The sequence below is a fragment of the Rhagoletis pomonella genome, unplaced genomic scaffold, assembly GCF_013731165.1.
Source record: "Rhagoletis pomonella isolate Grant_MI unplaced genomic scaffold, Rhpom_1.0 Rhpom_scaffold_00002, whole genome shotgun sequence".
Lineage (NCBI taxonomy): Eukaryota > Metazoa > Arthropoda > Insecta > Diptera > Tephritidae > Rhagoletis > Rhagoletis pomonella.
This window is the reverse complement of record NW_023458556.1, coordinates 49,275,716-49,294,450: the sequence shown is the minus strand read 5'-3', so window position 1 is coordinate 49,294,450 and position 18,735 is coordinate 49,275,716. Positions and strand designations below refer to the sequence as shown.

The window sequence follows — 18,735 nt, the reverse complement described above, 5'->3', positions numbered from 1 at the left end:
AATGCATCAATGTGCGCTAGGAGTGAGTCGAGCAGCACCTAAAGTATCTTTTGCTTACCTAAAACTTGTTCGCTATGTATAGACACCAGATTACTGTGAAATTTCTCCCGAGTCTCCAGAAGTAAAAAGCGGGACATTTCCTATTCCAAATTGGGCACTGTCCAGTAGGAGTCAAAGCCACAGTAATGCTCTTAGGTGGACTTAATGGGACAATGGGCAAGACCGAAGCTGTTCTTGTTACATGCAGGAAGAGTCCTTTAATGTTAAAGGAGTCCTGGTTAACACAAAACCCGCCATAAAGTATCTGGGTATCATATTAGATTAGGGCTGCCAGACGTCCCGGTTTTCCCGGACATGTCCTGGTTTTAGACTATTTGTCCCGGTGTCCCGGTTCAACCTTAAAATGCCCCGGGTTTCGGTTTAGTGTCCCGGTTTTTGATTTGATTGCACAAATTTGAATAAAATTTCAAAAATCACTACACTAAGAGAAAGAACGCGTTGTAATATTCAGAAAAATGTTATGAATTCACTGAAGGAAATAACGCATAGTAAACATGAATATTTTCTAGTTGATTATCGTTTAAAATGTTCGTATTTAAAAATAATACTTTCATAAGACGCACGCGTGGTATTGATTCAAACTCAACATTTAAATGCACATTTACATGTCTTGCAGTAGCTGAGTGCGCGAAGATGCTTGCCACAATTTGCTAATTTCCAGAGGGCCGGGGTTCAATTCCCATTACAACCAGCATGGAATTTAAAATTTTTTTTAACTTAATTATGAAAAAGCAATCGGTAATTGCAAATCGCTTCATTTTAATATGGGCGTATTTGAATTGAATATTTCTATACTAAATACTAAAATTTGTATACTTAAATGTATTACGAGTTGGGTTGGTGCTCTTTCATATGCGTATTTTTTTAATTTAGCACGTTTTTTTTTAATTCTAAACTTCTTTCTCTCAGTGCACCGGTTTAATCTGTGAAATAGTCAAATTCGAGATAGTTGAACTTTGCACAAGCAATAGTTGATGATTAGTATATCGTCGCCTGGGTAAAAGATTGTCGTAAGCGCCATTTTCACGATTTTTAGTTTTAGATGCAGTGATATATTTTGAAATAAGGTCTTTCGATTGGTGTTATCAGTTTTTAGATATCTCCTTTAGTTTCCGAGATATTGACTACAACTTTTTCGATAATTTAGTAAATATTTAGTTGGTGATGCAGTCATATTACACTAGTCAATATCTTAAAAATGGCGTTCCCTATTTTTGGATATCTCCTTTAGTTTCCGAGATTTTAATTAAAAAGTGTCGTTAATTTGGTGGAAATTTTGGTCACATTTTGTCGTATTTCATACAAAGTGGCTGCCAAGTTGTGGACAAATGACGTTTACGACAAAATTTTACTAAAGAAAATCCTTCATAAACTCAAAACTAATTAACAATAAACATTAAAAATTAAATAAATTAAGAATTTTGTGAACTGATAATATTTTCAGAGACTTTGGAGAAAATCTATTTTCGCGTTTTTGAGAAATTGCATTCCAAACTTCAATCGCGATTTTCCACAACCTGCCGAAATTAACATACGACAATCTTTTACCAAGGCGACGATATGTACCTAAATACGTTTAAAGTGACGTGCACAGAGTTTTACAATTATATTAAGGAAAAGACAGAAGTTTTGAAACAAGTTCACAGCAACGAAAAATATGATTGATATTTTAATGTTATCTTGTACTTGAATTTTTTTCTTTCATGAAACCTAGAGTACTTATAAGTACAGTGCCGTACAAAATTACTGGCTCGGAGGCTCTTTCATCAGATCACAATTTCTAATCAGATCATTTAGAAAAATTTTGAAAATGTAGCTTTTGAGCCAATTAATAAAGTGCAAGTCTGAAGTTGCCGGCAAATTTCGTTGATTTTAAGCATTTATATTTTTGTGCTGACAGTGTCTTCCATATAAAAAGAATTATCGAATATAGTTTGTATGGAAGAAACTCTCAGTAAAAACAATACCAAAAATCAACTAAAATTTAATGGGCTGCAAAACTTAATTTTAAAATTTTTTATAAAAGTCTGATTACAATGTTGCAAATTTGTATGCAAATTTATTGAATTTTCCCGAGTTTAGCACAAAGTTTAACAATTTTATTTTTATGTTTTTTCATATATTTATTATAAACTGTATTTTTATAAAGAATAAAAAAGGTTCATGCATTGTGGAAAATTCTCTGTGCTTTAGTTGTGATAAGTTGTTTTGTTTTGTTGGCGTACGTTGGAATGATCTCATGATCTCATGTTTTTATGTTTTTGTTTTTGTCTGTAAAAATAAAATTTCACTACATCCTTCCGCACGTCGAAATGAAAGAGAAGGGGGCGAGAGGCCCCCCCTAAAGTGTCCCGGTTTGGCAACAGATATATCTGGCAGCCCTATATTAGATGCAAGTTATGTTTCAAAGAACACACTGAATACGTTTACGAAAAAGTTGCAACAACATGCAGAGCTTTAGATGATGCTCAAATCAATGTTGTTATCGTCTTTATATAGTTCTGATATGCAATTTCAGTAACTTTTTGTGTTTATGTCTCTATTTACCTTTTGCACGTATTTCATTAATATTCTCATTTATGATTTTAGGTTGTTTATTTGTGCTTGCGATATGCAAACGGAAATTGGGATTCTCTCATTCTATTTAAATGCGGAAAATTACTGTACATATGTATATATAAATATGTACCAGGGATGTTAATTTTTTGGCTTTTTATGATTCCGTGATTTTTGGGATGTCGTTACCACAATCCTGGGATCCCAGGATTAGTTCCGGGATTAAGATATTCATTACTTTTCATAAACTTAAATCGAAAAAATGGCTTCTATCTCTCCTACCATAAAAGTGGCGTTTTAAATTTTGTTTATATAAGTCCTTAACATATAATTTTTTCAAAAACAAATACTGCGAAGTTTCCAAGATAAAATTTTAGAAGAACATTTTCAATACTTACCAGTCTTTATACACCAAAAATTGAATCTTATTAAATTCTACTGAATTTCCTCTTTAATTTGATACCCATACTTCTTCTCTAACAGCCGGTTTCACCAACAACTTCAATGGAAAATAATTTTTTATTTTCTGTAAATTTCCATAAAAAATTCTAAAAATTAAAATAATTTTTCACTTAAATTGCTTTCGTGAAATTGGCTGTAAGCACATTTCACTGACTTTTTTAAATCATTTTCGAATTACTGACGTCAGAGTGAAAAGCTAAAAACGCAATTTTGCTACATTTGTCCCATGGTTTCGCGAATATATTAATTATTGTGTGTAAAATTTACTATCTCACGGTGTTATTTATAAAATGAGCTAGTCATTTATAAAGAAATATTAATTATTAAATAAAAAAAGAAATATAGCCAATACTGATTAAGAAAAGGAGTTTCTATTATTGCCATCAGTGCAAATTACAAATCCCGAAAATCCCGGGATTATTTGCCAAGAATCCCGGGATTTTCAGGACCTAAAAAAACATTCCTAATATGTACATTAGTGCGGGTCAATTTGCATGGGTGATATTTTGAATATGCGCGTATAGCAGAGAATGAATCTGCGTGTAATTCTAAGAAAAATTTCCGAAGAAACCGTGGGTTTAGAATCAATTCCAAATTCGCGAAATTGTGAGTGTAGGTTTTTTAGCAGTTTGCAGTAATTTCGTAAAGAAGTGCTTAAATTTTATATAAAAATATGCTATGAGGAATCCATTTCTGCACTAATCTTTTCCTTAAAATTTCCACCAGAGGACGCCACAGTGAAAATTTTCTTCGAAACCTATTTTTGCAATTTGGCAAATTCCAAATTAATTTTCGATCCACTGTTTCTTCGGTAAATTGTCGTAGAATTACGCGTAGGATCCTCCTATGCTATAAGCGCGTAGTCAAAAAAAAATTAACTCGATCTAATGTGCATGTGTAAAACAAATGTTCAACATCCATTTGATAAGTACATATATGTATATATGGGGCGTTCCATATCAAAATGGACGGGGTTCACAGTTCATGTGTTTGATTTGTTTCAATTTCAGGATTGATGGATAAACATAAATAATAAATAAATATGAAATTTGAGCTTCATTAATACATTTCTTAAAAACTTTACAGCACAAAAATAAAAACAAATCAGTTTAATAGTGAAGAAAAAACTAAAAAAAATACACATACACTTATCAAAATTCTCTATGAAAATAAATATTTTTTAAGTTTTAAAATTGCGTTGATTTTTAGTATTTTTCATGATAAAAACATAACACGGTAAAACCATTGAGAGGCAGTCAGACGTTTGCCATCTTCAAAACTCAAGCTCACACACACATTCTCATTTTCAATCTTAAACAACAACGATTGTGAATAATTTAATTATTTTATATTTAAATTTTATATGATTTTAAAATGCTTGCAAGCGTCAGAAAAAAATCATGGCCGACGAATTGATAGAATGAATTTACCTTGTAATGTTTTGATCATGGTATTTTTTATGCTGATAGCTTTTTGCCCTTTTTTCTTATGGAAAAACATGCGCTAAACCGTTTTCAAAGAATATAAAAAAAAATTAACGCCGGTTTTGCAATCGCTTAAAACTTGCACTGCTTACTCAATGAAAATCTAACAAAAATTTTTAATATTTGTAAATTTGCAATGTACTCATTTTACTCAACTTCATAACTCAAATTATTGTAGAGTGCACGCCGTAATACTATACTTAAATATTGCGCATTACTCAGAGCTATCATTGTGATTTTTTTCAATTTCTTTTTGAGATGGCATATTTTCAAAAACTATTTTTTTTCATAAAAAAATTTGAAAGGAAAAATTTTCCAAGAAAAACTTTTTTTCAAATATTTCTTTTCATGGAGAATTTTGATGTGTATATAAGTGAGTTTTCTTCAAAGTTTTTCAAAAGTATTAAATAGATTTGTTTTGTTTTTAAAAATGCATTGATCAAGCTCAAATTTCATATTTATTTATTATTTACGGTTTGTCCATCAACCCTAAAAATTGGAAACAAATCAAACACATGAAGTGTCCATTTTGGTATGCAACGCCCCATATACATACATAAATGCAGTACTTAAATATTATTTATTTTTGAATATACACAGTATATAAAAGCGTTTATTCAAGTATGATAAAATCACATTGGGAGCACAAGCTGTTTTATCTTGGCCGAGGACTTGCCAAGCAAGAAAAAGACGCACTGCCAGCATGCGATCGCCCGTCAAGTGATGTTGCCAACATCACGACGTCAAAAAATAATGTGAGTTCTTTGGTTTTTGCCGGATTTTGCTTTGTCATCTACTTAAATACTTTCAATTTTAATGACAATTTTTAAGGAAATAATTTTACAAATGTTAGTGTGCACCAAAATACTTGTGATTTCACTTGTCATGCGATTTACAATGAGATAATCAGTGCCAATGAGGGCCACAAAAAGGCGTTTTTTTTCAGAAAAGAAGAAAAACAAAAAACAAATAAATGTATGAGGGTGAAATCTTCAAAGAAATAATTATGCATGTATGTATGTAAATATGAGCACTTTGTGTTAAAAATTTTTAAATTAGAAAGCCAATAACGAGTTTAAAACAAAAACAATAACACAGGCTCACTTGAAAAATATGGCTTGACCTAGGAACGCAGCAGAGCAATTTAATCGGAAATGGGGGAGATATCACCGCAAGACGGTGTCCTTTCCCCACTCCTTCGGAATCAAACAGTGAATATTCTGCTTTCACGGTTGCAGGGTAAATGATATCAAGTCAATGCTTTCGCTGATGATGTTTCCCCGACGGCAGTTGGTAAGCAACCCCAAATTCTGTACGATATGGTTAAAGGCGCCTTACGCGTCGTAGATACCTAGATACCTGGTCCATAGCAACAAGCCTTAATGTTCATGCAGCAAAACCGGGCATGCTTCTTTTTTCCAAGAAAACGAAAGCTGCTCAGCTGCAGCTTACTTCTTTGAACGGCATTGAGCTGACTTTTTCGTAGGAAGTTAGATATTTGGGATAAAAAGTTAGCCCCCCCCCTCAAGTGGCGAATGGAACGAGTATTCAGTCCTGCAGGGGAATTCTGACAATCGCTACGCTAAACTTTCGTCGCCGAAATTCTCTAAATGAAAAGCAGAGGGGCCTTAAAGTATACAACATGGAAAAGTAACAGATACAAAGTGTAATCAGCGAAATGCGAGGGTATGATGAGCATTTAACTAGATGTTGCCTGTTGTTAGGAGCGACTGCTATTATTTTGGAGATTTTTGGCGATCGAAATAGTCGATAGCGAATGTTGGAATCCGACTATTGATCTCATATTCTGTTTCAGTAGTTATCTGCACTGATGGCATACTCGCAAGTACTCTCACAAGTACTCTCACGACTCAACGAAAGGCACAAACGTGCAGGATAGCAAGATAAATCTAGCCTAAGGTGGATATGCGTACATCCCGCCCTCTCCTCTGCTTGGAGCGACCACTTGTCCGATATGTAATTGCAGTTATGTAGCGGAAATCGTAGTGTGGAGCATTAGCTATGCCACTATCCCACTTTGGCGAGGGCTCGTCGACGCTCGTTTCTCTGCTGTTCTATTGAATGTTAAATTTAATTGGATTCAGCCAGTATCTACGATTTTGTGCGCTCCATCAGAGCTAAAAATTGCTTCCATTTCTAAGTTAAGAGAAGATGGCACAAGGAGTCTCTAATATGGCATCACAATAGACGCATGGTGGGCTAAGTAAGCTCCTATGCGGGATGCGGGCAGCTAAGATAACCTATCCTAGCCTAGGGACGAGCTAGATCCGGATTCGATCACATAATTCGCTTATGCCTAATCTGAAAAACCAACTAAAACTAAGAGAAATTTGCAAGAAAAACTTGTCTATAAGTTTGTATCAGAGACCACCATTTTTGCTTATTATTTTTAAAGCAAATATTAAACGCAAAGTTTTTTAAACCTCCAGAAAAAAAAATAATCACGAAGCATTCAAGAAATGCGCATACCTAAATCCGGGAGAAGTAAAATAAAAATCTTCAAACATAAAACACGCAGTATCGCAGTCCCGAAAATAATTAAAAAAAAAAAAAATTGTGCAAAACGTCGGGATAGGCGAGTTCGGAACATACAAATTTAATATCGAGATGGCGATCAATATGGGTTATGCGTCGATATCGAATAGAAAAGTTGAAAACTTCTTGTATTTTCCCGAGTTCTGTATGAAATTAAAAAAAAAATATATTGTGGTTTTTGCTGTTGAATGAACTATATATATTTTTATAAAAAAAATAATAATTAAAAAAAATTGGTATGGAAAACATAAATAAATAAAATCGTCAAAACTTTGGGGTATATGTACTTATTTTTGACGCTGACTGTAGATACATATGTTGCTGTGCCACAAAGAAGGTTATCCAAATATGGCTATGACCTACGTTAACTTCATGTAAATTTACAATGAAATACACAAACAAATAATACATAAGTACCTACATACACACAACACAGACACTTCAAAGCTCCAAGAGAGTGAAAGGTGCGACGCAACGCCATATAACAATAAGCCAAACAATGTGTAAAAAGACATTTAAAACAAAAAACGTAAAAAAAACTACAAGTCAAAAAGTCGTAAAAGAGAAACCTTTACGGTTGAGTGCCGGAATGAATGTCAGCGTGTCTGTCTGAGCTTTGTACATAGTATGTACATATGAATGAATTTGTGCGCCTTATAAGTGGGTCACATTGAGGCCACAAAGGCAAATAAAAAATGTGTAGCGAAAGATGCCAAATATGGGTTGTTAGTGGAACTGAAATCGCTACTTACTTTTTAATCAAAAATAAAAGTACATAAGTACGTATGTATATATGAGCCGTTTATTTCGAAAGTGGCATAAGCCACTTCCCAGCTCTTGTACTTAAATGACCGGTTACTGCTATCTGAATGCGTCGGTTATCCATTCAACTTCATCAACCAATGGCAGAAGGTTTTGCCATTAGTTTACGACGATAGAACGATTTGCTGATGCATTCGATTACAAGTAGCCGGCCATTTAGGCACAAGAGGTACGAGGTGACTTATCCCACTCTCAAAACAAAAAAGGCTCAGATGTAAATACATAGTCTTTATCGATATATTTATAAATATTTTTTCCGATATAATAATCGATATTTTTGTTGATGTACGAAACGATATTTTTATTGATATATTTATGAACATATTAATAGCTTTTGTTTTTGGTATATTTATTAACATATTTATCGATACTGTTATCGATATTTTTATCCATTTTGTTATTGATATTTTTATAGATTTTTTTGATAATTTTCTCGATTTTTTATCGATTTTGTTATCGATTTTGTTATTTATTTTGTTATCGATGTTTTTTATCGATATTAGAACGAAAAAGGTAGAGGTAAGGATGCAAAACAGATAAAATATAACCTCTACCTTATAAGATTATATTAACTAGCCCTATGTCGTGGAATTCGATGTTCTCGATATCGGATTTGAATTCGAGAATTTTTTTCGGTAAGTGTCGCGCAAATCGATATTATCGATTTTTATGGTCGAAACCAAGTAGCCGGTTTTATTATCGGAATCAAAACGGTGAGGTAAATGCTAACGCTTTTGCTTATTTGTGAGTTGTGCAGAAAAATACTGTCCTAAACGTAGCCTGAGTGGGCCTGATTGTTCATTCAAATTAAATATATATATTTTTTTTTTTTTTAAAAAACACAAAAACCACCGAATTTTTTACGAAAAATAAAAAAATTTGGTATATTTTACTATACAAATCTTATAGAAATTGAGACAATAAATAAAATAAAACTACTTAAATACGAAAAAATTGAGCCACTCAATTTAAAAAAATTTATTATAATTTGTATTTTCTATGATTTGCTTACAGCTGTGCAGCCTTATCGCAATTTCTTATCACTCGAACACAAAGTACGTTATAGTGCAATTTCAGATCATTAATTTGAGCTGTGGAAGAAGTCCCTGTGCCCTCTGAAAGCAGTTAATTTGGATGTCAGACGAATTAAATTTAAATAGGTTTTAGTTCGAAAATATTTTGAAGAGGGTTGCCACCTTTTTGAATTAAATTAAAGTATGCACAAGTTATATGGAATAGTTAAATAGTTTGAAGAGATTATTAAAAAATGGGTATGAATATAAAAGGGTTTGAAAAAGTTTTATTTCTAAACTATATGTAGGAGGGTTGCCGGGTTGCCACCTGTTCAAAAAGTTAAACTCGAATTAACTAATCAGCTAATTGTAATACGAAAAATATATATGTAGGTGATTTGCTTGCCTTAATTTTACGATAAAAACAATTTTATGAAATTTCCAATAATTACTTATTATTTAATTTTTTTTACCTAGAAATTTTCATTAATTAAAAAGGAAGAAGCTCTAACCCGATATTTACCGAATGATACAATACAGCTCTACCGACACTATTCTTTGTAATAAATAATGTGAATATTTCTTTCCATATGAAATTGAGGTTCCTTTTAACTAATTCAAAAGGTCTCTCCTTGAGACCAAAAAGACTTTCTTTTCGACAGTTTTAAAAAGACTTTCCTTTGAAAACCAAACATCTCGCATCTCTATTATTTTATGTGACTAAAACGATACCAAAAAAGTACCAGTTTTGATGTCAAGTACCACATGTGGCAACCGTGAATACATTATCTGCAATGCCAACTCTTTGATTAATGCACAAGTAAGCCAGCGCGCCGAATTTGAAAATATATGAAAAAAAAATATTCTAGTGCCTAAAGAGCAAAATTATCAGTAAATTTCGTTAAGGCATTTGAGTGACGGGAGATCACTGAGACGTAAGCATGTACATACATACATATGTATGCATATTTACATACTTATATACAGATATAGTATTTTACTCAATTGCTTTTTGACAACAAATTAGGTCAAATAGCGTAACAGCCGTTTTTTAACAATGTCACAAACCTTAGCTCATGACTGCTATGATTTCTAATGTGCCTCAAAGTTTGCTGCTGCAACAAACATGCCGCTACAACACAAATTTTTAAGTTTTTGATCACTTAAAACAAAATTTTTGTGGCTCATTTTGCGGCGCACTAGAAGTCACAACAGTAATGAGCTGAGTTTTGTTGTGTTGGGGTTTGTTGTAGGTGTTCTGACTTTCGGTAACACCCTAATACTTTCGAGAATATTTCTAAGAGAACCAGATGGTATCAAATGTCTCCGAAACGTTTTGGAAAAGAACTAAACAGAACCAAAGTATAAGGAACTTTCTCTCGAATAAAAATTTCGGAACTTAAGTCCCATGAACTTTCTGACAGAGAACGAAACGGGAACAAATTTTCTCTGATCTATTCGTGAAGAATGGAAGCGAGAATAAAATTTTTGACATAGCGTTCATTAGTTTGAAATATTTGAATATTAAACTTAATCAAAACAGAACTGAAAGATAGTTATGCAAATTAAGTCAACGAAAGACTCAAGGCACGAACTTTTCTTGCGCAAAAACATTAAAAATTGTTCCATAAGTGGACAGTTCACCCTAATGATAAACGATCTGGCACTTGAAATCATCCAAATTTCCTCCTACACAGAATTAACCACCGTGGTTCTCATTGAAACGACTTTTCATCCCAACACGCAGACGCCCCCCGTCGTTCTTAATGCTAAGTTCTCAAAACTTTTGTTCTCTAGCAGAACGTTCCCAGACTTTTGTTCCTATTAGATTCTCTTTGAAAACATTCTGGACGCTTTCGTTCTCATTTTGTTCTCATTGGAAACCGCGAAAGTTTCGTTCTAATTCAGTTCTTCTTGAGAACGTTCCCGAGACTTTTGTTTGCATTCGGTTCTTTATGGATACGTTCCTGAACCTTTTGTTCTCGTTCAAACAGCTCTCAATACTTTTTTTTCCGTTTGGTTCTTTTGCGGGAACGTTCTAGACTTTACATTTGGTTCTCATGCAGAACTAAACCAAAACTAAAAAGTGTTCTTGGTCCCTGGTTTCAATCCATCTAGCTTTGCGAAAAGCATGTTAAGCAAATGCTGAAACTTCTAGAATTGTAGATTTAAATTTCTCTCCGTTACCTTGAAGGAATCGTACATAGACTGATAGGTCGGCAATCTTTTTCTTTGTGGATGAATGCCAATCTTACTTCTTTTCATGGCTTTGGTATTTAGGTAAGGAGGATACTGGCTCAGTAGATTATCGTTAACCAGGAAGATATTGCAGCACAAGTTCTTTGGCGCATGACTGGTATCATTCTGTCCATACCCAGAGATTTATAGGGTTGAAAGGTCGGAGATTGCCACATTCAACAAAGTTCACATCCAATAGATATTCTAACGTTACATAGCTGCTGTCAGTGCATTCGAGGTCTTCAAAACAATTTCTTCATGTTAGTAGGCTCGCCGCTTAAAGTTAATTTTAATAGGCTCCGGTCACATATAAAAGGGAAGACCGCAACTTATGTGGCATAAAAACAACCTTTGACTCAATTTATCCAATAATAGGTACATTTTGTAAGCCAAAAAATGCTTCGCTCGACAACTCTTGCACATTATCTGGGGTTTCCAACAACCTCATATATAGCTTTGGGACATGATTAACAATAAAATTCTGTCTTCTACTGGCAGCTATATATTTGAGCATAATGGCTGTGATTGCTTCATTCCAGTTGGCTAACGACCGGCCAGGTAAACCCTTTATGATTTTCTTTCCTTATTTTACTTTGCAGATTCACATCAAGCAATATTTTTTGTAAGGCAGCGATGAGCAGAGAGAACTGTTACTCTGCACGCGCCTATACAAAATATATAGAAAGCTTAAAAGAGCTTTGCCCGCGGGCAAGGCGGTGCCCATCACCGTCGTAAGGCAATTCTCCATATAAATACTATCCTTAACCTATTGTGTGTATGTACAAATGTACGAGTGTATAAAGAACAAAATAGGTCAGCGACCCATTTAATTTGAAATTTAAATTTTAACTGCAGCAGGCTAGTCGCCGCATTCACACCTTTGTGAACACACCATTTGCCAAAAAGCTTTCACCGGCGAGCTTTTAAATACATATGTATAGCATTTTTTTGCAGTTTCTTTGTTTAGAACGTTTTGTCTTTCCATTTTTTTGCCAAGTATTTTTCATTAGCGTTGCTAGTGCAATGAACTCTTTTGTTTCATTCCTTCTTCTGCGTATTTTATTTTTCACTCAGCTGACTGACTGAGTTTTACTGCTCTATTGTGAAATCATTCTAAACATTTATTTGTATTTGCTTTGCGAACTCGTTTTTACCGCATAAATGCCATACCGTCACAAAGGCATGCCAAAGGCAACAACCTAAACTTGTGCACTTAGATTTTTTATTTTTTTTTATTGCTACGACTAAGTATATTTTTGGACTTTGTCTAATACTATTTCAGATTTTTTTTTTTGCTTTTGCTACTTATTTTCGCTATTTCGTCTGCTGCCTTCTCTTTGGTGGTTCCTTCACAAACTTTCACATGACATTTTGCATTTATGTACAGTATTTGCTATTATAATTATCTCATTTTATTGTGCCTTCCCGCCTTAATTCTCTGATTGTTTGACTCTTTCACTGTCTACTCGGCAACTCGGCTTTTGCATACATACATATGTATATCGTCAACCGACAGCAAAGCTAGAGGTGTTGGTAGTGGTGTTACCGGTGGGGTGTTAACCTCGAAAGCAACTTCAACCAGCTGCAAGTTCAATGCTATGCATTGACCTTGAGCTGCTTGCACCCCGTTGTGTGTATTCATTTGTGTAAAAATTTGTGTGTGCGTGTGTGTGCAAATGTTTGTTGTTTAACTTAAATTAGGTAATTATCAAATTGAAATAAGTAAATAAACACAAACAACTTATCTAATAGCTGCGAACAAACAAATAGAAAATAAACCATTGCAGGTAGGGAGTGAAATAACCTGCGAAAGAAAGCTAACATGGGATATATACAATAGGGTGGTCCAAAAACATAAAACTCGGGGGTTAGAGCACCCCTAGGATGGTTCTATATCGAAACAAAATATACCCCTATTTTGTATTTTTAAATCAAAAATATTTAGAGGTCGCTCAAAGTATATGAAAAAAAAACAACTTTTCGTAAAAATGGTACAGAATTCTTGAAACTCAATATTTTTCGATCGGGAAGTTCTGGTTATCTTCAGGAGACTTTCATTAATAATACCCAATTGTTTATTTAACCATTTTTAAATACTAACGATTTTTTATAGGTCCCCCATTGAATTTTTCGGGGTTTTTGTGGGTTTTTAGCGGACCTATAAATTATAGTTGCGATGGAAAAATGGTTAAATAAACAATTGAGTATTATTATAGGGAATCTGCTGCAGAGAAACAGAGCTTTCTGAATATTTTTTTGAAATTTTAAAATAAAAAACTAAGGGTATTTTTTTCGGTATGGAAAACCCCTAGGGGTGAGAGCATACAAATTCCGACTTTACTTTTTCGCTTGTATTTTGGACTACCCTAATATACACACATAAGTACGTATGTGCCTGCATTTAGGCGCTTTAGGCTGGTCATTAAGCCAAAACGAGTTAAAAGTCACGATGACTACAAAAATGCACACCTACAAATTTTCTTTTTCAAATAACTGTTTATGTGCTGACATTTGCGTATGTTTAATTAAACTTAGTTATCTACAATCGCTTGTGTCTTCTTTGTTTGTTTACATATAAGTAATCACAAGCAAATATCAAAATTAATTAATAATGTACACACCAGCATTAAAAAAACACAAAATATGCAAGTGCAAACAAAAAGTTCCATTTTTTTTGCTATATTTAAATTTTTTTATTTTCCAGCAGGACACACTGTAACAAATATCTCTCTTCGGATACAAAAATCATTTTGTATTCATGCCATCCTCATCATAGTTTCTTTTCGTGGTTATACCTAGGTACATTTGTATATTTGTTTTTTTCACTTTCCAAGAATACACTAAAAAATACGAAACTAACGAACAACGGGATTTCTGGCTTATGGTACATTTTAAAAATTACGAATTTATAGCTTTTTGTATGTAAATCATTTCATTTTACATTTCACCCCGTCGCACAGTGCACCGATGCCATACAAACAATGGACAAAAATATAAATTGTAGTAGGAATTTGTTGTTCCTAAAAGGATTACAACACGGTAATTGATAAAATTAAAATGGGTTTTTGTACCGGTTACCAATTTCGATAAACCTTGTTTTTTTATATTTTTTGCTATGAAGATAAAATATAGCATAATTATTGCTGACATATACAGCAGCTCAGGTGTCTTGCTTAGCAGTGCGCGCTACCATTCCGCGGGGTCTAGGTTAGAGCCCAGTTTCAGACCAACGGCAAAAATAAAAGGTTTGTTATAACGGTCGCCCCTCGGCAGGCAATGGCAAAATCTCCGAGTGCATTCAGCCATGAAAAACAGCTTCTAATAAAACGACAGTCTTCAGAAAACTAAATACTCAACTTTCCCAAAATTAAGAAAATTAAAAGATAATACAAATTGATTGGATATTCATTGTATATTGTGTATGTATGTATCAGTTTATGAAGTCAGCAAATCTTTTTTTTTTATTTTCCAGGTTAGATTTGGGTATTTGTTGTCCGATCACCTGCAGTCGCTGATATTAAATAAAGTGTTAACTCGCACGAGTCAATACAATTTTTTTTTTTTACATCAAACAAATTCAAATTGAATCGTAAAAGTTAGTAAGATAGTGATTATTTTGAATCAATAACGTTTCAATTCTCCCAAAAAAGTTTCATTTTCATTTTCATTTAGCCTCATTCTTTTGAAAGTTTTCTTTCTTAAATCTCTTTCTTTTGAAACCAATATTGAAACATTTCACAAACTTTGCGTAATTTATTCTAATTCGTATTTAAAAAATACATGGCAACCCCATTCAAAAAAATATTTCAACTACAACCTTCTTAAACCTCTTTCTTTTCACACCCGTATTGTGACACATATTTCAATAAATATATTCCAACTGTTGGTCAGAGTTATAAGCGATTCGCGTGCCAAATTTCATCTAAGAAGAGAGGTCTCGCATTATGTCAGTGTTTTCATTTCATCAAATTTCAAATCACCCTGTACCACTAAAAGGGTTTTTCTTCAAAAAATAAAACCATATTGCACCTCGACAAACCAAAATCTTTAATTTCACTCTCAATTTTTTACAATCGAAGGAACGATACAAATTGTATATGATTTGAGGTAATGTATAAGGGTTGAGCTGTATTTTATCAGAAGAAATGTTATATGTACACTTTTCTTAATTGGAGTTTTGGGATTAGGATTATAACAAAAGCGTATATTCTACGACATCCGATTTTGGATTTTTTTTCTACGTTCGTCGATGTGCGCCGTGTTGCTGGTACAGAGAAATTAATTATGATAGAGTAAATACAAAATAAACGCGACAGTCTGATAACACTGTGCGGCAATTTTATGACAATTCAAACCAGCCCGGACTTTGCTAATATTCTCTGAAAGTATACATATTCAGTAATAAAACACACATCTACATACGTATGCCAAGAAGGAATACCAGCCAAACTGTTTTTTCAATTTATTGTAGAAAAAAGGGGAGTTTTTTCTTGCGGTTTTTTTTTTAAATTTTATGGAGGCTTTTACGTTGGAAACTTTTACTATGTGTTTAAAAAATAAAATTCAGGCGGAAGATAAAGTGAAACGCGAAGATGAAAAGGACGATGAAGATGAAAATTCGGATAAAGATCAATGTTAGTATTTAGAATGAGATTCGTATTAAAACAAAGTCAAAAGCAAAGACAAAAGCCTAAGTGAAAGACAAATACAAAGGTGAAGAAAAAGGCAAAGAGAAATAGAGATAAAGGCAAAGACCAAGGTAAAATTAAACAAAAAGATGAAGGAACAGGTAAATATGAAGATAAGGGTGTAGATAAAAAATAAATATAAAAAACGATAAATAGAAAAAAGGAAAAAGATAGATATAGATAGATAGAGATGAAGATAAATAGTACAAGTAAAAGATAAAACTGAGTAATAAAATGTTTTACATCATCTTAACATTAATTCACCTCACCTTACATCCACTCACCTCGCCTCACCTTATTCAACTCAACTCACCTTGACGCGCCTTGACCCTAGACATATTCTCACTTAACCTACATCAAATACAATCTACTCAACCAGCAAAAGGAGCAACGACAAACATGCCTATGCACAACAGGAGCGATTTACTTAACGCCCAAAGAGGCTCTAGAGATGCCCCTGGATATTGTACCCATAAATCTATACGTTAAAAGTAGCGCAGCTAAAAACGCTCTACGACTCAGTACGTCTAACAGGCTGTGGACATCCTCGACAGAGTTGGGGTGGAGTACAGTAGCTGTGACTCTCAGGTCACGGTAACTGATTTCAATCGAAACTTCGATGTCAGTTCTCCCGACTGGGATTTAGTATTGCTCTCAGCGATGACGAAATACCCATTTTCACGGCGGCTCCAAAACAGATATCGGAACAGTATGTGGCATCTTCTCTAAGGAGTTATCTCTGAGAGAGAGCCCTTTTCACTCCCAGATCACTGTAGGGTTTTTCAGCCTAAGATATAAGCAATCGACATGACGGCCAGACTTGCCAGTATGATCGACCTGGCTCCATCTAAACTTGGATTCATTGTTGACAGTCATGCGGCTATCAAAGCCTTAGGGTCGACTACGACTAAATCGATATACGTTAAGGGATGCCGAAGATCCAAACTTAAAAATAATTAACAATACAAATTTGATGAACTAGTAAAATTCTAAGAGACTTTAGAGAAAATCTATCCTCGCGCTTTTGAGAAATTGCATTCCAAATTTCATTCATGATTTCCCAAAACCTGCCGAAAATAATATAAAACAATTTGTTATCTATGTATTAAAAAATGTATTTCTAACTTCTGCCATTCTAGAATTTTCTCGATTAAGGATCGTTTTCTCGACCGCATGCTTAAAATTGACGACCGGTCTGTTTCATCGACTTTTTATCGATTGCCTGTTATAATCAATATGCGGGAAGAAAGCACTTGATTGTAATCAATTGTACCTTTTGAAGAATGATTGTCTAAATACATACATATGTAATATGAAATATTGGTAGATCAGTAAAACAATGCAATCAATTGCTTTGGTTTTTGTTTCACCCAGTTCAACAGAGGTTGGCACTTACCTTTCTTTGTCGGTACTTCCGGTACACCGCCTAATTGAATTGCTTGATTTGCCAGTGTGGCAACTGCATCGCTTATCGAGGTAAGTGCTGTCATATTGACATCACCATCCTCAATCAGAGTGACGACATTAGCATTGCTTTTGGTGTTGACGAAATTTATGTGTTCATTGTCATTGTTCGCAATATTTTCGTTAGCATCGGCGTTCTTTATAATTTCTTCGCTAGATTTCAACAACAGTGCGATTGTTGCTGTTGTTGATTTCGGTGAAAGCTTTGGTTGATTGGTTTTTTCAGTTGGCTCATTTATCGCAATAGCAACTTGCTGCTTTTTTTGCTCCTGAGTTTGATGTTCCGGAAGTGGTTGTTGTTTTGTCGGCTGCTGTTGTTGCGTTTTCTGTTTCTTGTGTCTCTGTGGGCTTTGCGGAGATGTCAGTCCTGCCTCCATTTTACCCACTGTTGCTTGCTTACGTTGGTGCTGCTGTTGCATTCGCTGTCCGATAACGGTGTTAACAGCTTTTCTCGGCGTCCATTGGCCTTGGAAATTGGGTAAGGTGCTTTGCCGTTGGAAAAGTTGTTTCAAATATTGTTGCTGTTGTTGTTGACAATATTGCAAATAATTATTGTTCGCACCGCAGGAATAATATGCTGACGCATTGTTGAAGATGGGCCAATAGCCGCCAACGTTGTTGTTATTGCTATTCATATTTTTGCCACCTGTGGGTGGTAAAGTGCCGCGTAGGGCGTAAGCTGATTTCGGCTCCGATTCGCCGCCAGCTGCCTTAATGGAGGGCATTGGCGCATTATTGCGCGGCACAAAAATCGGACTATCGATATTCATGGCGCTGCGTTGTTTCGTTACCACTTCGTTCCGAGCCATTTCGTTTTGCTGTGCGACAATTTTGCAAGCGCTTCTGCTTGTCTTGCTACTCTGTTGTTTTGTTTATATTTAGCGAAAAAATATAAATAAAAATTCTTGCTTCGTGACCGTTAATTAACGAGGCTGTTGACGCCGCACACAATTATTATTGTGTCGTTGTTGTCGCCGCCACGCGCTTATATCTTTGCTATGTGTAATCGATAAAATTTCTCAGATCAAAATTCTCGATCAGCAGATGCGCACGTCTGTGTTGCAGGAAGTGTGTGATCAAATGCAATAAATTGCGAATTGTCAGCAATTGTTGCTGCTGATAGGCTAAACCGCTTATGTGGCGATTTTTTAAGATAACTGCGTACAATTGGAGCTGTTTGTTGTGGCTTGCGCTTACTCGTGTTACTTTATCAAATGTGCCAGCGAGCTTAGTTGCTTTTCTTTTCAAAGTTTTTGTTTGAGTTGCACAAAATTTGCGTTGCAATTGTCGTAGATAAAGTGTCTGTATTAGGGGCGGTGGCTCTTGTTTTTGGTGTTGTTGTTGTTTTGGTCGTTTTATCAATTTTGTTCTTTGTCGTTTTTGTTGTGCTGG

General features: G+C 34.4%; 1 protein-coding gene across 2 annotated transcripts in view; it reads right to left on the bottom strand.

Annotated features, from left to right (window-relative positions):
* LOC118733761 (transcription factor mef2A-like) overlaps positions 1-18,729 on the bottom strand; it is a 171,243-nt gene extending 152,514 nt beyond the window's left edge. For both annotated transcript variants that reach the window (XM_036463297.1, XM_036463298.1), the window contains exon 1: positions 17,276-18,729. In XM_036463297.1, coding sequence (XP_036319190.1) covers positions 17,276-18,152 — 877 coding nt within the window. In that variant the 5' untranslated portion in view covers positions 18,153-18,729. The remainder of the gene's footprint in view (positions 1-17,275) is intronic.
* Between the last annotated feature and the right edge of the window lie 6 nt (positions 18,730-18,735).